At 50.4% G+C, this 20,672-nt stretch overlaps 2 protein-coding genes and 2 long non-coding RNA genes across 4 annotated transcripts in view; 3 read left to right on the top strand and 1 right to left on the bottom strand.

The window, feature by feature from the left end:
* Positions 1 to 765, top strand: part of TESC (tescalcin) — a 44,067-nt gene extending 43,302 nt beyond the window's left edge. Inside the window, exon 8 of the mRNA XM_014537700.1 lies at positions 523 to 765. Within this exon, the coding sequence (XP_014393186.1) occupies positions 523 to 600 (78 nt within the window). The 3' untranslated portion in view covers positions 601 to 765. The remainder of the gene's footprint in view (positions 1 to 522) is intronic.
* A 1,206-nt stretch (positions 766 to 1,971) lies between these two features.
* On the top strand, positions 1,972 to 5,385 carry LOC106725694. The gene is made up of 3 exons (XR_001361620.1): positions 1,972 to 2,253; positions 2,347 to 4,903; positions 5,243 to 5,385. It is a non-coding gene; the product is annotated as an uncharacterized LOC106725694 (long non-coding RNA).
* Positions 5,386 to 5,575: 190 nt separating this feature from the next.
* Positions 5,576 to 20,672, bottom strand: part of FBXW8 (F-box and WD repeat domain containing 8) — a 105,133-nt gene continuing 90,036 nt past the window's right edge. Inside the window, exons 9-11 of the mRNA XM_014537699.1 lie at positions 10,734 to 10,907; positions 8,489 to 8,599; positions 5,576 to 7,960 (exon numbers count right to left, since the gene is read on the bottom strand). Coding sequence (XP_014393185.1) covers positions 7,816 to 7,960; positions 8,489 to 8,599; positions 10,734 to 10,907 — 430 coding nt within the window. The 3' untranslated portion in view covers positions 5,576 to 7,815. The remainder of the gene's footprint in view (positions 7,961 to 8,488; positions 8,600 to 10,733; positions 10,908 to 20,672) is intronic.
* Positions 10,914 to 13,068, top strand: LOC106725693. The gene is made up of 2 exons (XR_001361619.1): positions 10,914 to 11,287; positions 12,129 to 13,068. It is a non-coding gene; the product is annotated as an uncharacterized LOC106725693 (long non-coding RNA).

Genomic DNA, 20,672 nt, shown 5'->3' on the forward strand with positions numbered 1-20,672 from the left:
CACCCCACACTGGGATGGCGTCTCCAGCACCAGGTATGTGGCCACGGCCCTGGTCTTTGGGTGGAAATGACGTTTCCTTTGAGCTTGTCTGTGTAGAACATGGACGGTTATAAAGACCAGACTGTTGTCACCTTTTAATGAATGATGAAGGCTTACTGAAACCTCACAACTGCAGAGCCCTAAAGTTTATAAAACGCTTCTGATGACTCGACACCCCACACCCCAGTCTTCTGTGCTATGGGGGACAGGGGGTGGTCTCCGCATTTTACTGGGGACTTGGAGCCTGAGGCGGTGGAGGATGGGAGTGTGGGTTCGGGACTCAGTCACCACCTGCGGCGACACCTCAGAGAACACGAATGCCAGAGGCAAGCTCCCCAGCACAGAGCGGCAGCTCCCTGTGGTGGCTCAGCTGGTTGTCCTGCGGGCACATCTCTGAGGCCGGCAGAGGGAGGTGGGGTGGGGGGATGGTTCAGGACTTGCCTGGGTCGGTGTGAGGCCCTCACGCCGCTCCGTGCATTTCAGATCTGGCAGGGGATCGACATCGAGACCAAGATGCACGTCCGCTTCCTTAACATGGAGACCATGGCCCTCTGCCACTGAGCGCTCCCCGCGGAGACCGCACTTTGCACCGTGCAGCCCCCCGAGGCCTGAGCAGCTGGGCCGGGGCCCGCGGCCGCAGCTCATCCCGCCCCCAGGACAGGGCATGGTGTGTGGGACTTTACTGTTTTTATCTCCAATAAAAAAGGAACAGGGTTTGTTAATGAACAAGGCTCCTGTCTGTCCCTTGCCCACACGAGTGGCCAGCCATTGGCTGGCACAGCGGAGACGGAGGAGCAAGCAGCTGAGTCGTGGTCGAAGGCTGGTTCGAGGGGATTTTTCTCCTTGTTGGGTTCGTTTTGGTAACGTGTCTGCTGTTTTCCCTGCAGAAGTGCTGGGAATTAAGTCAGGAGGCAGCTCCTTGCTCCCGGGACTGGGGACTTGGCTGTGGGCTTCCTCAGCGTTGTGGCCGCACGTTTGGAGCCTGTGTGGCTGCAGGGGCCCGAGCTGGCCTCGTGGTGCTGGGCACCGATGCCAGGGCTCAGGCTGGGGTGCTGTGGCCCCTCCTGGCAGGATGGGGCAGCGGCAGGGCCCAGCACTTGGTCCCCAGCGTCCGTGGCAGCGATGTAGACCTGGCACCGCGGGGGGAGGTGACCGCCCCAGGTAAGCACCTCCCAACGCTCACCTGATCGGGATGGGCTGTGGGCGGGGTGAGGAAGCACGGGTGTGCATCGCAGGTGGGGCCGTGGCCTGTGAGTCAAACTTGGGGAGCCGAGATGCCCTGCGCCTCACTCGGCAGTACTGACGCCCTGGGCACAGCGCCGGGTGGTGGGAGCCGTTGCTGTTTGCACTCCAGGCGTCCTCCCGGCATCACATTAAGGAGACGCTCGGCTCCTTTACTGACACTCGCCGGGCGGCGCTGTTTCCACCTTAAAGTTCTCCTGCAAACTGTCAACAGCTGTTACTTGCCTTCTCTAATTTTTAAAAAATATGTCTTTATTGATTTCAGAGAGGAAGGGAGGAGAGATAGAAACATCAGTGATGAGAGAGAACCATTGATGGGCTGCCTCCTGCATGATCGAGGATCAAGCCTGCAACCCGGGTATATGCCCTGACCTGGAATCAAACTGTGACTTCCTAGTTCAGTGATGGCGAACCTTTTGAGCTCGGCGTGTCAGCATTTTGAAAAACCCTAACTTAACTCTGGTGCCGTGTCACATATAGAAATTTTTTGATATTTGCAACCATAGTAAAACAAAGACTTATATTTTTGATATTTATTTTATATATTTAAATGCCATTTAACAAAGAAAAATCAACCAAAAAAAATGAGTTCGCGTGTCACCTCTGACAAGCGTGTCATAGGTTCGCCATCACTGCCTTAGACAGTGGTTCTCAACCTTCTGGCCCTTTAAATACAGTTCCTCATGAGCCACCACGGCTGGGCTGCATTCTTGAATTTTCAATTCATAGTTTTGACATGGTTTGGACATAAGTGCGTTACGGGACTTCTGTCACCCACGCACTGGGGTTCGGACTGGGAAAGGGACAGCCGGGTGCACGTGGGTCTCTAACCTGTTCTTGTCTGGCCCAACTTTCCCTTCCCAGGGCCTCACCTTAACCCCTATCTGCTTCCGGCACACAGAGGCAGATGCGTTGTCTAGGATGAAGTCAATGTCTGGCATTTAAATTTAAAAACCAGCACAGAGCAGCAAGGTGAGTTGGAGAGAAGCGGGGCAGTGTGGACGGCAGGAGTCCGAGGGTGGCAGACGCGGCTGACTGAGGCTCCTGCCTGCGTCCTGTTGTCAGAAAGCGCTTGGCAGGACGGGGCCGGGCCTCGGAGCCCAGCTGTGCCTGAGGACGCTGGCCTGGGACCCGCGGCCCCCACACCCCGTGCTGCAGGTGGATGGTCAGGTTGCCGTCCAACCTCAGGGTAAGTGACGAGGACAGTCTGAAGTCCTGCCCAGAGCTCTGCATCCTAGACTAGCACGTAATTCAACAAGCGTTTAAGCATCTAGAGCGGAAGATCAGGGCGAAGGCCTCTGCTTCCTGCCCTTCAGGGGCCACATCTGATGGGAAAGACCAACTAAGAACTAGGAAGACAGCCAGGCCGTTTCCCGGGGTGGGGCTGGGATGGGGCCTCCTCCTGCTTCCCTTGCTGTTGGGGGTATTTAGCTCACACCCTTGGGTTTTCTGGCCGACAGAAGGGTTCTGGGGTCACTGGACAGCCTGGTGTGGGGGATCTGGCCCAGGAAGTGCCTCCAATGCACCCCGCAGCCGTGCGGAGGCGTGGTACCCTCCTCATGCCCAGTGAGAGGAACCCCAGGGTCAGAGCGGCAGGGCCCTGGCAGGGCTACAGCAGGCCTGGATCTGCTGGACGCTCCCAGTTTGCTTCCGTTTTGTTCTTTTCAACAAAGGCAGCTCATTAATGTAAAGTGTTTTTATAAATAATGCATCTTCCACCGGCCCCAAGTCCTGAGCTGGAGTTTGGGATGTGGGCAGGCATCAAACGCTTTCACTTGCAGACCACACAGGGACAGGCTTGATGTCTGAAGCTTCGGGCCACTGCTCACCTAAAACGGCTCATTAGAGTGAGACTTACTCACCAGGAGCACAGGCCATGCTGCTCAGAAGGAAGCTGATGGGTGCTGTCTGTGAGCCTGTGCTGCCCAGCCCACCCGGCGCTCCCGCCTGGCCCCCGGGTGCTGTCTGTGAGCCTGGGCCTTTGCCCATTTGGTTGGTTGCGGGGGTGACCAGGGCTGACTTAGTTGGTACAAACCTCCCAAAAGGGTAGGCTACTTCTCCACCGTCTAGTGGGGCTGTTGGCCTTTGATGAACAAGGTGAGGATTGCTGCTCTGGGCACAGGTCTCGAGGTGCCACCTGGCAGTGTGGAGTGGTCAGTGGCCTGGAAACGGCTCCTCTTACCTGCGGGACGAGCGGGTGTGCCCAGGAGGGGCCAGCTGGCTGCACAGACCCAGAGCGAGTGCAGCAGCCCCCTGGCCGGGCCACCTCATCGAAGCAGGTGACGTTTGTTCTGAAACTGATTCTAACACAGGCAGGTGATAAGTCAAGTAGATGCATTGGTTAGCCCTCCTTCTATCAGGAACTGCAGTGACTAAGAGGAAGTAGGCAGAAATCAATGCAAAGCCAAATATTTGAAGGAAGCTGCTAAGTCAGGGCTTTGAGGGCCTCAGGCTACAGAGGGAGAGACGGGCAGGGCTGGTGCCCAGGTGGCGGGTGAGGCCACTTACCCAGGATTCAGGTGGAAAGTGGGATCTCATCCTACACTGCCACATCGCCAAGGGGAAAGAGTTACCAGAACTCGGCTTTTGGACGAATACGGCAATTTGACACAACAGCAATTTGGTAGGGTTACAAAAGGGCTGTGTAATGGAAATCTAATAGGAGAGGCCTGGGGGAGACATTTCGCAGCCACGTTAGACATGAATTATGGATAAGGAAACAGAGTAAGCTTACAGCAGCTTCCAAGTTTGGCCGAGCACCCTCTCAGGGAACGAGTTATTGCTGGACTTTAACAAAACAATTCCATTATCTTATGGTCCAAGGGACTGGAAAGTTCTCTCTGTGCTTCGCTAATGGGAGTCGGGTCCCGTAGGGCCCGACCCTGTCACTGAGAGCTGAACCTGTCCCTCCTGGCTGCACGGCAAGGAGGCTGCGCTGTGCTGTGAATGCACGGTGGTTTACGCAGGCTGCTGCAGAGTTAAAAATACAAGTCGCGTTGGCAGGGGTTCTGCAAACACCTGCTTTGCAAGCTGTCGTCCCACAGTGACCTTGGGGAGGCCTTGGGGAACGGAGTGGGAGGGGCCAGAGTTTTAAGCACACTTCCCAGGGCATTAGGGTCGCCTTTGTCTCTAGGAATTGTGAGCACGCCAGCAGGGGTCTGTGATGGGTGCGTGAGCGTGGCCCCAAGGGAAAACTGATGGCAGCACCCATGGCTGCCGGGCCCTCTGACCCGCTGGTGACCTCGTGGGCACAGACTAGGTCTGGTCTGCACCCACGTAGTTCAGGGGCAGCAGTAAGGTCTTGGGATGTGCTGAGCAGCAGTTTGCAGCCACCCCCACCTTAGAGCAGTGAAGGCAGCATCTGTCCCAGCAGTGGGAGGAAGAGGAGCTGCAGCAGGACAGCTCAGTTCCGGGTGGGGCACCGTTTCCCTCCCTCCCCAGGGAAAGAGAAGCCCCGGTGCCGGGCCATCGGAAGCCTGCTGCTGGAAACCCTCGCTTGACACCGGAGGCTGAAAGCGAGCCGGCGCCACATGGCACCCGCGGCAGCCCGGCCAGAGGGAGTCTGCCACCGCACAGCAGAGGCACCCGTCCAAGTCGCCGCAGGCCCCTGCACCGCCGCCAGGTGACCATCTGGCCTGGCCGAGGGGGTGAGGCGGGCAGGTCTGTGAGGCTCACAGCGCGGTGGCCGGGCAGCCAGCTCTGTAAGCTCAGGGCCGCCACAGCTGCTGCCCAAAGCAAAGGCCCCAAGTCAGGGAGGAGGAGGAGGAGGCAGCTCCGGCCTGAGCCGCTGTCTCGGCCCGGCTGCGCTGGTGGCCACCGGCTCTGGGGAAGCCGTTTCTCTGTAAAATGGACAGAGTTGCAGGGCCAGGGTCTGCCATTCAACTGCAGAGCAGGAAGCAGGATCCTCAGGGTGGGGGTGGGGAGGAAGACTTCATCTTGGGGTTGTCGCTTTCCCTCTCAGAAAGGCCCCAACCCCCGCGTCGGGAGACGTTTCCTCCGAACAGCTGAGACCCAGTGAACCAGGGGTCTTCCAACCATGAACTACTGTCCGGGCACCAGCAGCACCCTCTAGTGGCAGAGATGCGCCTGGTGCACAATTTCACTGGTAGTTTTGTGGGTTCCCTGGCACCTGGGCTCAGAACCCTGTAGTGGTGGTTCTGAGATAATGACTCGATCATGGGCGGCAGAACCAGGCCATCCAGCAAGGTGAGATGTTGGGGCTGGGGGAGAGTGGTGGCCAGGGGACTGTCATTGTGCGCCATGCCAGGGGGTGGCAAATCAACTGAGCAATAAAAACATTTTAGAAATTTAATATTAGAACCAACACAAACATAGTAATGAAGTAGAAAGCAAAAGTCATACAACGTTTTGAGACAGGACACAAGAGCCTGGAGTCTGGCCCTTGGTCCCCGCAGCACATCCAACTCCCTTCTGTCTGCAGGGTGACACCGGGGAAGAGCTTGGGAAGCAGAGGTTAGATCCGCAACCGGCTCAGAACGTGGGAGCAGCTCCCTGAAAGGAGCCCATGGGGAGGAACAGCCCAAGGGGTGAGCAGAGGGCTGTCCTACAGATCTGCTCTGTGGAAAAATACTGCCTTTCTCTGCTGCTGGGCAAATGGTGGTTTATAAAGGGACCCTGACCCTTTCCCCACCCGGCCGTGTCTCCGGGATGTCAAGTTTATGGCGGAAAACACTGAGGTGGGTGTGCTTGGAGATGATGGTTTGGGTGACACTCTTCTTTGCAAAACTCAGTTTTCAGGAATGGGAGGTAAGTTAGATACGGGGTGGGGGTGGGGGGAGAACCTGTGCTTGTAACATTTTACACTGGACCAGCTGTTGCAGTGGATAACAATAGTTTAAAACTATTTTTAATTTTGGTGTAATTGTCTGGGTCTGATTTCTTTAAACTGTTCAATTATGTAAAATTGCTGCAAAGCTAGTATGGAAGCATGAACTGGGAGATCAGACTGGGCAGAACTGTTTCTTCAAAGGAAAAATGTTACCCAGTGGCATTAAGACTGAGAGGAACAGCTTCCAGAAACGGGGTCGGAACCCGAGTGACAGTGAGGAAACCCCTCCTTTACTAACTGCAGCCGCTTCCCTCCTGACGTCGTGGGGCTGAAGGAGGCAGAGCCGTCCCGACAGTGCGCCTCCAGGAGGGCAGGCTGGGCGGAGAAGGGACAGCTCCCGGTCACGGCTCCCCTGGCCTCCTGCTGGACGTGGGGTTTTACTGACCATCTGTAATCGGAACCTTCACGATCAAAGGTGCTGGGACTGAGTGACGGCCCGCAGGGCTGGGCCATTTGACACGCTGGTGTGCGAGCTCCACGGCCGTGGCCACCCCTGCTGGTCTGAGCGTGCGGGGGAGCCTCTCCTGGCTGGATACTGTGCTTTCGGGGTCGCTCAGGTCCGCTTTGATTTCCTTTTTCAAAACCGAGTCAGAGTGTTTGGAATTTGCAGGTGTTTTTGTTATTTAGCTTTCTGTTGGTTTTCAGTGTTACGGCATTAGGATTCAGGGTCACTGAGGAAGGCCTGTCTGATATCGATCTGTGCATGGTCTGTGGGTATTTGGAGAGGTACAAAATTCCTTATGTATCTATTGGGTCAACTTGTATATTAGACTAAGTACATCCTCGTGCTTCCGTGTTTTTGCTGCTGTGATCGGTTGCTAACTCACTAGAATATGGGTCTTGCTTCTCTTAGTTCTGTCCGTGTTACTGTGACATTTTGAAGGTCTAGCAGGTGGCTGCTGCCAACACTGTAAACCAAGGGTAAGGCAGTGGTTTGCCACTTAATCCTTTGCAAGTGGAAGCTGTTTATCAAACGGAACAGTTCTCTCGCCTTGGCTTTATCTTGGTGGTTGACATGACGGTTCCTCCCGTGTAGAATCACCGTCCATCCCACTTGGAGGATGGCTGTTTATTCAGTGATTATGTAGAAAATATCTGCTTTGTATCACATGTTGTAGACGCAATAATAAGCAAAATAGTCTTTAGTGGAATAATGGTATAAATATATAATTATAAAAGCTCTGTGGAAAAATACTGCTAACCCAGGTTTGCACTGGTGACATGGTGTCGGAGAAGCCCACGTGCGTGAACACCCGATCTCATCCAGGCACAGCCACAGGGGGCAGGGCTGGAGGCTGGGCAGGTGGGAGCAGGGCCCAGAAGAGCCTTGTTCACAGTGATAAGCCCGGGCCTTAGTGGAGCTGCAGCGTCCAGGAGAGACGGGAACCGCTGGGGGTGTCCCCCCGAGGCGGGCGGGCGGGCTGGAGGAGGAGGAGGATGTGGGGAAGGCGGTATACATGTGAGTCATCAGTGTGTGGTTCTCAAAGCCAGGAGAGAGGGACCAGTGAGGGGAAAAAAGCCTGACAAGCCCCAGCTGTGCAGTTGCGGGAGGAAAACGGACAGAGGGGAAAGCGCAGGCAGTTCAGGAAGGTGCGTCACACAAGTACCCCGGGGTTGCTTTCTTCCCCCAAACCTTTGAAACCCGGAGCAGAGGTCCTGTCGTTCTTTCCATTTCTCACTGTCCCCTAAGTACTGTCGTAGGGGAAGGCGAGCGCGAGGTCATAGCTGTTACCCGCCGTGGTGTCGCAGGACGAGCGGCAGGCGGGAAGAGCACTCTGCAAGGCCAGCCGGTCCACGGCGAACTCGTAGGCGTGGACCAGCCCCCGGTGTCTAGAGGGAGCACAGAGAGGGCCGTCCTACAGATCTGCCCTTGGGGCCCACAGTGAGCGGACACAGGATCCCAGGACCAGAGGTGAATGGGTCAGTGCCACGAGGAGAGGCCCCCGGCCTCACAGGCTGCTCAGGCCAGTAAGAAGCACCCGAGCCTTGTGCCTCGTGCATGGAGGGAGGGGTCTCCCTTGTGTGGCAGCTGAGTCACCCAGCCGACCCGCAGGGGGACTTAACTCAGAAGCCGTGACTAGGACTCTAACCACTGCAGGTCCCTAAGCCCTTTGTCTTGGCCTCTCTGTGTCCCACCCATGCAGCCACCCTGCAGAAGCAGTGAGACATTGTGGGGAAAACACTGAACACGGCAGGCAGCACATTATTTGCTAATATCACTCACCCTATTGCCTCTCTAGCTGCCTGTGCCTGAGGGTACATCCCGTAGGGAGTAGTGTGACATGGGGGGTCCTATTCTAAGATCAAACATAACTGTCTTTTCTGCACATCCAGACCACAGCAGGCGAGCCCACTGACCTCCTGTGCGTGGCGAAGTTGTCCAGGTCGGCACTGCGCACCACCCGGTCGTAGGGCACGTTGGCCGTGATGAGGCTGTGGCTGGTGAAGGCGAGGTGGCGGACGGGGTGCCTGGAACACAAGGGGAGAGCACGCTGCTGAAGGTAAGTTCGCTGCAAACGGAGCACGTCCTGCATGTGCTGCCAGTCTAGAAGCTGAGCACTACAGGGCCCTAGGACCCCTAACCAGGCGTTTCTTTGACGGAGGACACCCCCCCGGGCGATGTCTCGCCTTCGTTCCCACAGTTAGAGCCAGATCCACTCTGTAAACAAGTCTGAATGCCCCCAACAACGGGGCGTGTTTTGGACGTAAAGGACAAACTCAGCAGCACGCAGGCGAGAACACCCAGGCTGGCTGGTGTGGGACAAGTCACTCCAGCTCCGAGCCAGGTCCATCTGCAGGCACAGACCGTAAGGCCCGTAGTCCTAGTCAGGGGGCTCCACGTGACACAGGTAGTCTGGGTTGTAAACGCACATTCAGAAAATCTTGGAATGAAATGGCTTGAAATCTATGTACAAAGTTTTGTTCATTCTAAAACCTTTTCATTGCTACTATGGTCACAGCACTGAGCCAGGACACCCAGTGCAAGCGGAGACCTGCCGTCAGAGATGCCCGCCTGGTCAAGGTAAGACATACCGGGGGGCGGAGGCAGAAGCAGGGTTACAGGCTCCTCGAGCAGGAAATGGTACAGGGCACACAGATGGGCCCAGGGTCCAGCACTCAGGGGAGAGACCACGGCTGACAGGCCCGCTCAGAAGGCACAGGAGAGGGGGATTCTCTCGTGCATAAAGGGAGTCTGAGCCCAGGGAGGCAGGAGGAATGGAGAGAAAGGACAGGTGTGAGCAGGACTCAAGGAGACCGGCACCTGCCCGAGCGCCAGCTGGACAGAGCTCAGAAGAGCATCACAGCAGCAGTGGCAGGCGACTGCAGTGAGGCGCCAGCTAACAGTGACCTGGTGAGGGACAAGCCACTAACTGGTGGTCGAGCTGGATGTGCATTTACAGATGAGTCAGCACCACAGTGCTGGGAAGACCCGGCTTCACCAGCAGGCTCACCCGAGGGCATCAGCTTCTCGGAGAGAGAACGAGACCTGGAGTGCAGGCCTAGTGAGCTGCACGCAGGGGAGGCACCGCTGGAGCCGGGTGGAGTCAGTTCTAGATTCTTTAAAGGGATTCCAGTGGGTGGGAGTGTTAGTTGCCTTTTGGCACCACCTGGTGGCAACTCAGTGCATCAGCACAGAAGTCAGAAAAGGGCCTATGGGAGGGCTTGCCTGGTACACTGCGGGCCCTGCACATCACCCAGGGCTCTAGTCTGTAAAAGCTGCTGAGGCACTCGTTAGCACTGCCTTCCAAGGAAGAAACCACGTTCTTCTTTTAACCTGGCCCTTCTTGTACTTAGAATGAAGACGGTGCTGCCTTCGCGTGGGCCTAGTTTATCATGATTTGCACTAGAGGAGGAACAAAGCTCAGCTCACAATTGCAGGCTGTGGCCTTTCCTCCCACCTGCCTCAGAAGCAGAGTGGATGGGGGTGAGCAAGCATGTCAAACTCAAAGGCTAACACAGGCCAAATAAACGAGGCATGCGGCCCACCGGCGTGAGTTTGACATGCTTGCTGTAAAGTGTTTAACCAGTTAGGCTCCACTCATGTAAACATACCTACACCTGTGAAGCCTTCGGCCTGTGCCTATTTAACTTGAATATTCGAGTTAAAGGTCGGCGTGAGTTTGACATGCTTGCTGTAAATGTTTAACCAGTTAGGCTCCACTCTACAAACATACCTACACCTGTGAAGCCTTCAGCCTGTGCCTATTTAACTTGAATATTCGAGTTAAAGGTTGAGACTGTACATTCCTCCTAGTTCAAGCCTGAATCCATCCAGTCCTAAGTGCCCTTCTACACCATGGAAGGAAGTCCAAGGAATGGGCAGGTCATCACATCCTGCTGCTGAGACTCTGAGTGGAGGAAGGTGGGAATGAATGAGGCAGTTTTCACAATGGGAGAGAGGAAATGCCTCTCTACTGACCGTGACCGGCTCCATTCCTCAGCCTGAGTTTCCTCATCTGAAAATGGAGATCACAGCAGCTGGCTCTCGGGGTTACGGTGAGGACTGTAAGCCCCAGATGGCACTGAGCACAACGCCTGGCTCAGAGGTTGAACTAGTGTCGTCATTACTGTTAGCACTAGAGGTGCCGAGAAGCAGCCTCACCTGGAATGCACCTCCCACAGCTTCTGGTTCATCCGATAGTCCCACACGGAGACCAGGCCCTCCTCGCCTCCGCTGACAACTTTCCAGTCGTCCATCTGCACGGCGGAGACGCCAAGCTGGTGTGCAGAGAGCGACAGAGCGATCTTGTTGGTGCGGAGGTCATGGATCCTCACCCTGCCAAGATGAGCAGAGGTTAGAGTGAAAGCCTGAAATGACAAACCCTCCTGGGTTGTGCTGGGGTCTAGGCACAACAGTCCTATGAAGACAGAGACCATAAAACCCCTGTGCTTGCAGAGATCTAAACACGCTAGAAAATGTTATCTCCTTGGTACACAGAGGAGGCCCAGACGCAAGGCATGAACGAGTGAAGAGCCTACAACTGCTTAGCTGGGAGGATTTAAGAGCACCCAGAACAAGAGAGACTCGGGACCCATCCAGTAGGTGCCTGTCACTCATTCTATCTGCTCAACAGGGAGACGCCTGCCCTGGGTGCCCGTCCACAGAGGAAGGTGAACTCTGACTGTGCCTCCACATGGGCATCGGCTGCCCTAAGGGTAAGTTTAACTCTCAGCACGGAAACTTTGCTTGTGGTATAATATTCTGTTAAGGGCAAATCAGTTACGCTTGTCTGCCACCCAAACCCTTACCTGGTTGAGGAAAAATAACATTTTACTCAACTCTGTCCATCACCATCTTGCTGAAATGTGGGAAGGGAACACCTACAGTTGAGCAAGTGTAACAGAATCGTGAGAAGTGACTGCCCAGTGCCCACATACTCTTATCTAAAGTCTGGGAAGAATCACTTGCCTTGTCATCATCTGCATTTCTCCCTGCTCCTCACCTGAGGATATGCTTTTTATTGATTTTAGAGAGAGAGAAACATGGATCAGTTGCCTCCCGTACTCGCTTCAACCAGGAATTGAACCCACCACCTTTCAGTGTACAGGACAACGCTCAGCCAACTGAGCCACACCGGCCAATCATCTGAATTCTTAAAGAAACTACTTTTTATACAAGTATGTGACCTTCCACATCAGGATAAATTATATAGAGACAGAAATCTCTTATCCACTAGAAACCCCAACATACTTAGCTTCTGAAATCAGCCACAAGAGCTACCACTGAATGAGACAAAATGTGTGTACAAGAGACCCCATGCTGTAACTCACCTAGTGGGGGCGCTGGGCAAACAGAATGCTAGTATGGCCAACGTGACCAAAGCATGTGTTTGACACCAAAACTGTGATGAGAAGGGGATGACCTGAGACATGTCCTACACTTTCGGTTATGAGAATGCACACACAAATCTATTATTTTGAACCGAAAATTCTATACCTAGCTTACCTACCAAATTTGAAGGCAAAATTAAAAGGCTGTTGTTTTTTCTTTTAACAGAAAATGACTCAGAGTGAGCAACCTGTAGCTATTCTGAAAGAAAGTGCTGCAGCAAAATCCCGGAGGACTGTGAGGAGCCAACACACAGACCACGCAGTGACGCACAGAACAAACACTGAGCGTAGCATTTAAGACCGAACATGTCTGCCGGGCAGCAGATACACACAGAGCAAACCCACCTAGAAGAGTTCAAACGGGTCACAAAGCAAAATTCAATATATGCTACACACACATGCCATGTTTGCAGGTGCAAGGAAGAGGTAGCAATTTTAACACCAGAAAAGGGATTTCAGAGCACAAAGATGAGATGAGAGTACTTTAGAATGATGAAGGGTACAATTCACTAAATGTTCAGTAAAACCTGCTTGGAAAAAAACGCAGAAAACCTACATGGACCTAATTTTTTAATTTGGTTTCTTTGGTCATTATAATCTGTTCAGGTTTTCTATTTAATTGTTTAAATCTCCAAATTTGAAGATACAGATGAATACATGACTTTCCAAGAAAGACCCCCGGGGCAGACAATCCCAGCAGAAGTAACAAAGAGTACACTGGGGCAGCTGTCCCCGCACAAAGAACCAGAGCACCTGGCCTGCCTGGGAGGAGCCCCCTGGGCTGCGGCACTGCCCGCAGGAGCAGAGGAAGCTTCCAAACCTCCATAGAGCCAGCACGCTCTTCCAAGAAACCAACGAGGAGAGCACGCGGGAAGGCAGCAATCGATCGGCACCAAGGCTAAGACCTGAATGAAATATTAACTAACAGAATCCACAGCAATACACTGCCAACAAGCGGAATCCACCCAGCTCCTGTGAGCACAATTCACCTACTATTGTAACAAACAAGAAAAAACACATGGTCACTCCCATGGATGCTGAAACGAAATCTGATGAAATATAATATTTATTCCTAATAAAAAGTCTTTAAAAAATAGTGACCTATACTTTTACCACTGATATGTCACATTGTTTTTTAAAAATGGATATAATTAAATAAAAGAAAATAAGGTGGGAATCCAGTAATCCAGTAAAAATGAGGTGAGAATCAAATGCAAATTAATGTCAAAATCAACAGCTGTATCTTATGTACCAACAACCACTAGCTTTAAAAATGTAAGACCCCACTTATAATAGCAATTAAAGGCAAAATACCCTATAACTTTATTTTAGAGTTCTACCATATACATTATACCGAAATAAATTATAGAAGGCTCAAGAGTCAACATAATTAAACTCTAAATAGTCAGAATAGGAAAGGCCTTTCTAAATATAAAAAACCTGGAAGTCAAAAAGAAAAATATTGATAACTGTATATAAAGTATTTAAGTTTTTCTCACATGGGGGAAAAATCATAAGGCAAAATGATCAAGTGGGGAAACGGTTGGTAACAGAGAGGGCTGGCAAAGGCCTTCAAATTGATACTAAAGATTGACAACCCAAAAGTAACAGGAGAGAAAAGAAAACCATTCACAGAAAAGGAAATACTAATGGTTTTTAAACATGTGTGACATGTTCTAGTTCACTGGCGATGAGAGAAATTAGGAAGTAAAACTAATGCAATACACCACTTGTCCCCTATCACCCAGCAAAGATAAAGTTTGGCAGAACGCTCTGAGCCTCTCTGCTGTGAGACCTGAAGGCAGGTACTTAGGTGTGGCTGATGTGAGCATAAATCCCTCTTTGGGGAGTGAGTTGGTAATATCCAACAAAATAAAAAATATACTACTGACCTAGCAGTTCTGCTTCTAAGAATTCAGGATATATCGCATGGGTACAAATGCACACACATACAGGCATACAAGGCCACTGGCCACAGCACTCTTTTTAGTAGCAAAAGATGGGGCTTCTGTTTCAGGCAACTTGTTGACCCACTCATTGAAAATCCCTTAATGCTGCTGGATATCCTTTTAAATGCTCTACTGAGCTCACAAAACCAGCGACTTCCCCAGGGCTCGAGCTGAGAACCAGCCTGGAGAGCTGGAGCTGCAGTGCCAGGCTCCTGTGAGCATGTGTGGTGGGTGAGGCTGCTGGCAGGTGCCAATCTCAGGAGCCAATGGGTCTGGATCTTACCTGGACACAGGCCCACCCAGAGGGGGAGGGGGTGGGAGTATTGAGATTCCTGCTTTATAAAAATGCCAAAGTAACCTTCTACAAATGAAAATATAGTCCCTGGAATTAACAGGCTGGAAGAGTTTATGAATTAGAGGATACATCTGAAAAATTACCTAGAATGCAGAACAGAAATTAAACAGGTGAACAATGTGAATGAGGGGTTAAGAGACAGGAAGAATAGAAGGAACGGTTCAGCATGTGTTGGAACGAAGTTCCAGAAGGAAAAAATAGAGTGTGTGTGTGGCAAAGAAGCAATATTCAAGTAGTTAATGGCCAATATGTTTCCCGAATCAATGACAGTGATGCATACTCATACTTCATGAGCCGTAATCAAAATAAACAGAAATACCACCTAAGAGTATCATATCATAAAGTGGGAATATGCAAAAGTCTAAAAGAGGTCTTGAAAGCAACCTAAGGAAAAAAGGCATTCCCTACTAAGGAATGACCATTAGAGCGATGGGAAAACTAGAAACAACATTTAAGTCCTCATGCATTTGGATGGCACAACTCGCTCCCTCGATGGAGTGTGAGCTAAAGCAATCACGGTGCATGCGGACAGTGGAGCCTGTGCAGCCACTGGAGAGTGAGACAGACCTAGGAACACTGACAGGCAGCTGTCACCAAAACACGGCTCTACGTCCAACCACGGCCTGCGTGTGACAGGTGGAGGGTGTATGCTGTGCACGTGCAGTCGCTCCTTAGAAAAGGCTCACTGTTCCCAGAAGACCGAATGCTTCCTATTAATGCCTCTGTGCTTTTAAAAAAATGTATATTTCTATTAATTTCAGAGAGGAAGGGAGAGGGAGAGATAGAAACACCAATGACGAGAGAAAATCACTGGTCAGCTGCCTCCTGCACACCCCACACTGGGGATCGAGCCCACAACCTGGGCATGTGCCCTGACCAGGAATCAAAACGTGACCTCCTGGTTCATAGGTTGACGCTCAACCATTGAGCCATGCTGGCCGGGTGCCTCTGTGCTCTTTAATCAAGTTTGAATGTACAGGTTACCTGTTTAAGTAAAATTGAAAAAATTTAAAGAAAATCCTGGAAGGACATATTCAAATCGGTAGCAGTTACCTGGGGGAAGAGTGGCAACTAAGAATAAGGGGGGAAAGGCGGCTTTTACTTTTTTCTTCTAGACACTGCCATGTTGTTTTAAGAAACAAGAACTCATTTGTGACTGGAACGGGCACCGTGAGGTACAGCCACGCTGTTTAAGCTGGGTGGGGCGTGCACAGGCATTCGTTATCTAAACTGTACACATCCCTCACCCTCCCATGTGCATACCTACTCTGCTTCAAATATAGATGTCGCCTCAGAGCACAGAGGAGATGCATGAATTCTTCCTGGGTAGGACATGCAACTAAGTAGGTGACACATATTATGGTGACCCCTGTTACTCCAGCAGCCATTCAATCCCCCACTTCCTAGTAGGGAGCTGGGCCTGCTGGGATGCAGGAGAACATGCAATGTGCTGGAAAACGAAGGTCTCCCCTCCAGCCCTTAGAGGCGCCATCAAGGCCCTGGTGGTGAGAAAGGGCAGGAAGGTGTCAGCACCCTAGGAGCTTTGCCTGTAGCAACCACAGCCGAACGGCTTGCTAATGGGGACCTGAAAGGGACGGGAAAGCAAACATTTAGCCCAAACACTTTTCAGCACATATCTGGTTAATAAGGGCCTACTTAGCCGTGGTGATTTTCATAAAGAGCCCCTCTGTTGAATATTTATGCTCTGTAATTTACAGTTTGGCTGTTAAGGAGACAAAGGCAAACATGAATTTGGTCCAGAAGTTCAAAGTTTGCCATCTGTTTTCCTATTGTATTTAGATACCAGCACGGATGGCTCCAAACAAAACAAACAAATATACCAAAAGATACAGCACTTGCGTATTTTGTATCACCAAGGAGACAAAAGCGGGCCAAAACAGACTTCACTTCTCCCCACAGGGAAAAGGAAAAGCATTTACATGACATCTCCTTGGAGAGCATCACTCTGGCCTCTTGTCGCCAGATAGAAACAGCACGCACCGCAGCGTGCGAGGTCCACACAAGCCGCTCAGATTCACATGCAGGCCCGGTGTCTGCCTCGAACAGCTGACGGTGCGCGGCACCAACCCGAACAGCAGCCCACCTTGGCAAAACCCGTGTCCTCAGCACTCAAATCAAATACTCGGCGCTGGGAACAGGTAGCACAGCAAACGGGCACAAGTATATGCCAACACGGCCGATTCCAGGGACAAAAAGAAGCCAATGGTAGGTACTGAGTCCCTATCTAGCACATATTTCATCAACTTTGCCTGCTGAAAAGAAAAATAATTGGTCCGAAAGCTGTAATTGTATTATGTTTAATATTCATGGTTGGATTTGGAGGGCTGTTCCAGCACTCCCTCTCTCTAATGAAAATCGCACCATAGGAGTCGGCTCTAGCCCGCCAATTAAAACAAAAGACACCAGAACCTTCCAAAGCCTCCAACAGAGGAGCATCCATCTGATGGGCAGGAAAACGTGCTGGAAAGGAGAGGGAGGCACGCTCTGGTTGGTCCTGTGCTAAGAGCTTTGAATAACTTATTACAACACTTGCAGATGGAGCAGATACAACATGCACGCCCCACTCTCGCTCTCTCTAACAGCAGGCAGCAGGGCCAGAGCACACCGCAACTTTGTATTTGTCAGGGCAAGCAGTGAGCGCTGAGACTCTTTAATTGGGGGTCACAACTCAGGGCTCGCTTCCCATTGCTTTGGATTAAATAATCCCATGTAATAATAAAGCAAGATGCACTAGATGGCAAAGGTGAAGCCTATTCCGGCTCAGCTCGGCAGTTTCATTAAGAAGGACCTTCCCTTCAGCTATATTTCTATCCAGAAAATAAAGGGAACAAGCAAGAGGCATTAAAATATAGGCTTTAAAAAAAATGATCAAATTAATAAAGAAAACTAGTATTTAAAAAAAATCAATACATGATTCTGTTTTGTTTCATTTAACCTGGGCTATTAAAGAGGATTTTAAATATAACCTTTATATGCCAAAATCAATAGCTTCATCTAGATAATACTGGTCATGGCCTTTAGTAAATGATTCACTTGAAACAGCAACTAGAAAAACGGCCCAGTTTGATCCAACGAGGCTACGCTGAGAGCTCTCTACTTTAAAGCTGCGTCTCTGAAGTCTCCAGTTCTCCGTATCTTGCCCACAAAGAGCAACAGGCCCCTTGGACTAATCACTCCACCTTCCTGGGCCTGTTTCCTCAGCCAGGTCCACAGGAGAGAGCTCTGCGTGGCCGTACATTCTGTGGCCCCTAACAAGCCAGCCCACGGTTTTACCTCTAGACACAATGATGTAGGAAACACCAACACCATAGGGCACATGACCCCAAATTGGAAACGTGGAAACATTCCATTTACTTTAATTTCTTTTTAAATTTTAATCAGATGAGTAATACCTCGAATAACCCCTCTATTTTATGGTCAATTGATTTTCAACAATGGTGCCAAGGCAATTCAATGGGGAAGGAATAGTCCTCTCAACACATGATGCTGGACAATTAGTTATCCACATGCAGAAGAATGAGGCTGGACTCCCACCTCACACCATATACAAAAATTAACTCCAAATGCTTTGTGACCTCACTCTAAGAGCCAAAAGTACAAAAATTCTTTGAAGAAAAAACAGGAGTAAATCTTTGTGACTCTGGGCTAGTAAATGACTTCTTCAATATAATACCAGCAGCACAAGTAACAACGAAAAAAGAGATGACCTGAACTTCATCAAAATGAAAACCTGTGTGCTTCGAAGGACACCATCAAGAGAATAAAAAGACAACCCACAGGATGGGAGGACATATTTACAAATTCTATCTGAGAAGGGAGGGTATCTGGAATACATAAAGAGCTCTTACAACTCACTAAGTAAAAAGAGAACCCAATCTAAAAAATGGGCCAACGATCTGAGTACACATTTATCCAGAGAGGCCAAAAGCCCATCAAAGGGTACTCAACGTCATTAGCAACCAGGAGAATGAAAACTAAAACCAATGGTTCTTGACTTTCTCCGTCTGACTTATTTTGCTTTTCATGACTGAGAGAGACTTGACTTTGGGTGGTGAATGCATAATGCAATATACAGATGATGTATTATAGAACTGTACACTTGAAACTTATATAATCTTATTAACCAAGGTCACCCCAATAAATTTAATAAAAAATTTTAAAAACCACAATGAGATACCACTTCACCCATTAGAACAGCTGCCATCAGAGACAATGGCACATACTGCTGAGGAGGTGGGGAAATTTGAACAGCCACTCAGAAAGACAGTCTGGCAATTCCTCAAGTTGTTAAACACAGAGTTACCAAATAAGCCAGCAATTCCATTCATAAGTATATATCCAAGAGAACAGAAAACATATATCTACACAAAATTTGTACTTGAATGGTAACCTCAGCATACATAATAGTAAAAAAACAAACAAAACACAAATGCCCATTAACTGACAAATGAATAAATGTGGTATATTCATACAATGGAATAGTATTTGGCTGTAAAAAGGAAGGGGGTAGTGACTCATGCTGCAAGTTTATCTTATAAACATACCAAGTGGAAGAAGACAGTCACAAAAGGTCACATGTTATATGATTCCATTTATGTTATACCTGAGTTGTTCAAAACAGATCCACAGAGACAGAAAGTAGATAGTGGCTGCCTAGAGCTGGAGGGATAGGGTGGAAATGAAGAGTGACTACTAATGGGTATGAGGTTTATGTGAAGTGATGAAAATGTTCTAGAATTAACTTGGTGATGGTTGCACAACCTTGTGAACTTTACACTGAATTGCACAATTTAAATTGATGAATTGTAGGTATGAAATTTTCTCTCAATAAAGCTGCTAAAAATAATCTTGAGATACCCCAGCTGGCTTGGCTCAGTGGATAGAGCATCAGCCTGCGGACTGAAGGGTCCCAGGTTTGATTCCGGTCAAGGGCACATGCCTAGGTTGCGGGTTCAATCCCCAGTGTAGAGTGTGCAGGAGGCAGCTGATTGATGGTTCTTTCTCATCATTGATGCTTCTCTCTCTCTCCCTCTCCCCTCCCCTCTGAAATCAATAAAAATGTATTTTAAAAAATAATCTTAAGATTATGGAGAAAAAGCAGTGGGATTTGTTGGTTCAGCGAATGCTGCCTTGGCAACCCACTAACAACTTAACATATGCCCTTACCCCCAACTCTTATCTGATTCTTCCCGGCAGAGCACTGATAAGCTTCTCCATTCTAGACCCAGAGTTGACTGGGAAAGGAGGAGCAGATCACAGAGGAGAAGACTGAGGGCCACAGGATAGGAAGGGGCCTCCTTTACCAAAGCCTCTACTGCTGAACACAGCATTTAATTAAATCGTTTAAGAGAGAGAGTTCTGATGCTGGCCAAGATGCAGTGAACCCAACACTGCTCTGACCTCTGCTGACTGCAACCACAACCCCTGCACAAAACACAAAAAGCCAGTTCCCGAGGACTCTGGGGAGTTAACGAGAGACGGTGGGGAAAAGGTTTCCCATTTTCTCTTTTCTCTCACAGCCTCGCGCTGGGGATGAGCACCAGTGCAGAGCCGTGTGGTGCTGCAGGAGCTAAAAGGCTAAAAGAAACTTCACTCTGAGGAACCAGGAAAGGGGGCCCCTGCGGCCCAAATAATGTCATAGAACTGCATGGTGGCAGCAGTGAAGGCAGGTAAAACTGAGAAACCCAACTACTGATCACAGGCCCAGAGAAAGGAGCCCTGGAGGCTGGGAAGTACAGGGATGAAGCGGGGACCTGGAGAAGGGAGCCCATCTCTGAATGACCCCCAGCAACCCCAGGCTCCTCTCTGAGCTGTGCAGGACAGCCCCAAAGCAGCACAGCAGAGGCCCTGAGGACTCCACTATTCTGCCCTGCTGCCATCTCAGACTATCCCGCGTGGCATGTGGGCCCACAGCTAGGGGGGCACGGCAAAGGCTTTGGGAATTGAACAGACACTGGAATCACCACCCACCGAAGGCAAGACAGCACCTGCCGTCTGCACCAACCAGGGTGACGGCCTGCCTTTAAATAAGTAAAAAATCTCAACAGTCGCCAGAGGATTATATAACAGGATCCAAAGTGGGCAGGACCTAACATTCAAAATGTCCAGGATGCAACCCAAAATTACTTGACATACCACCCCCCCCAAAAAAAACACACCAGGAAAATGTGACCCATTCTCAAAGGGAAAAACAACTAACAGATGTCAACCCTAAAACAACCCAGATTTGGGGAATCATTAATAACTTTAACCCCTAGAGTGCCGGGGAGCGCTCCTCCTGTCTTTCGCCAAAAGTGCCGGGAGCGCTATCCCGCTCCTCCTGCAGTTTCACTATTAGATGCTAGTAGTTCACTCTTTATTGACAGATGGCACCTAAGTGCAGATT

The sequence above is a fragment of the Myotis brandtii genome, unplaced genomic scaffold, assembly GCF_000412655.1.
Source record: "Myotis brandtii unplaced genomic scaffold, ASM41265v1 scaffold181, whole genome shotgun sequence".
Classification (NCBI taxonomy): Eukaryota; Metazoa; Chordata; class Mammalia; order Chiroptera; family Vespertilionidae; genus Myotis; species Myotis brandtii.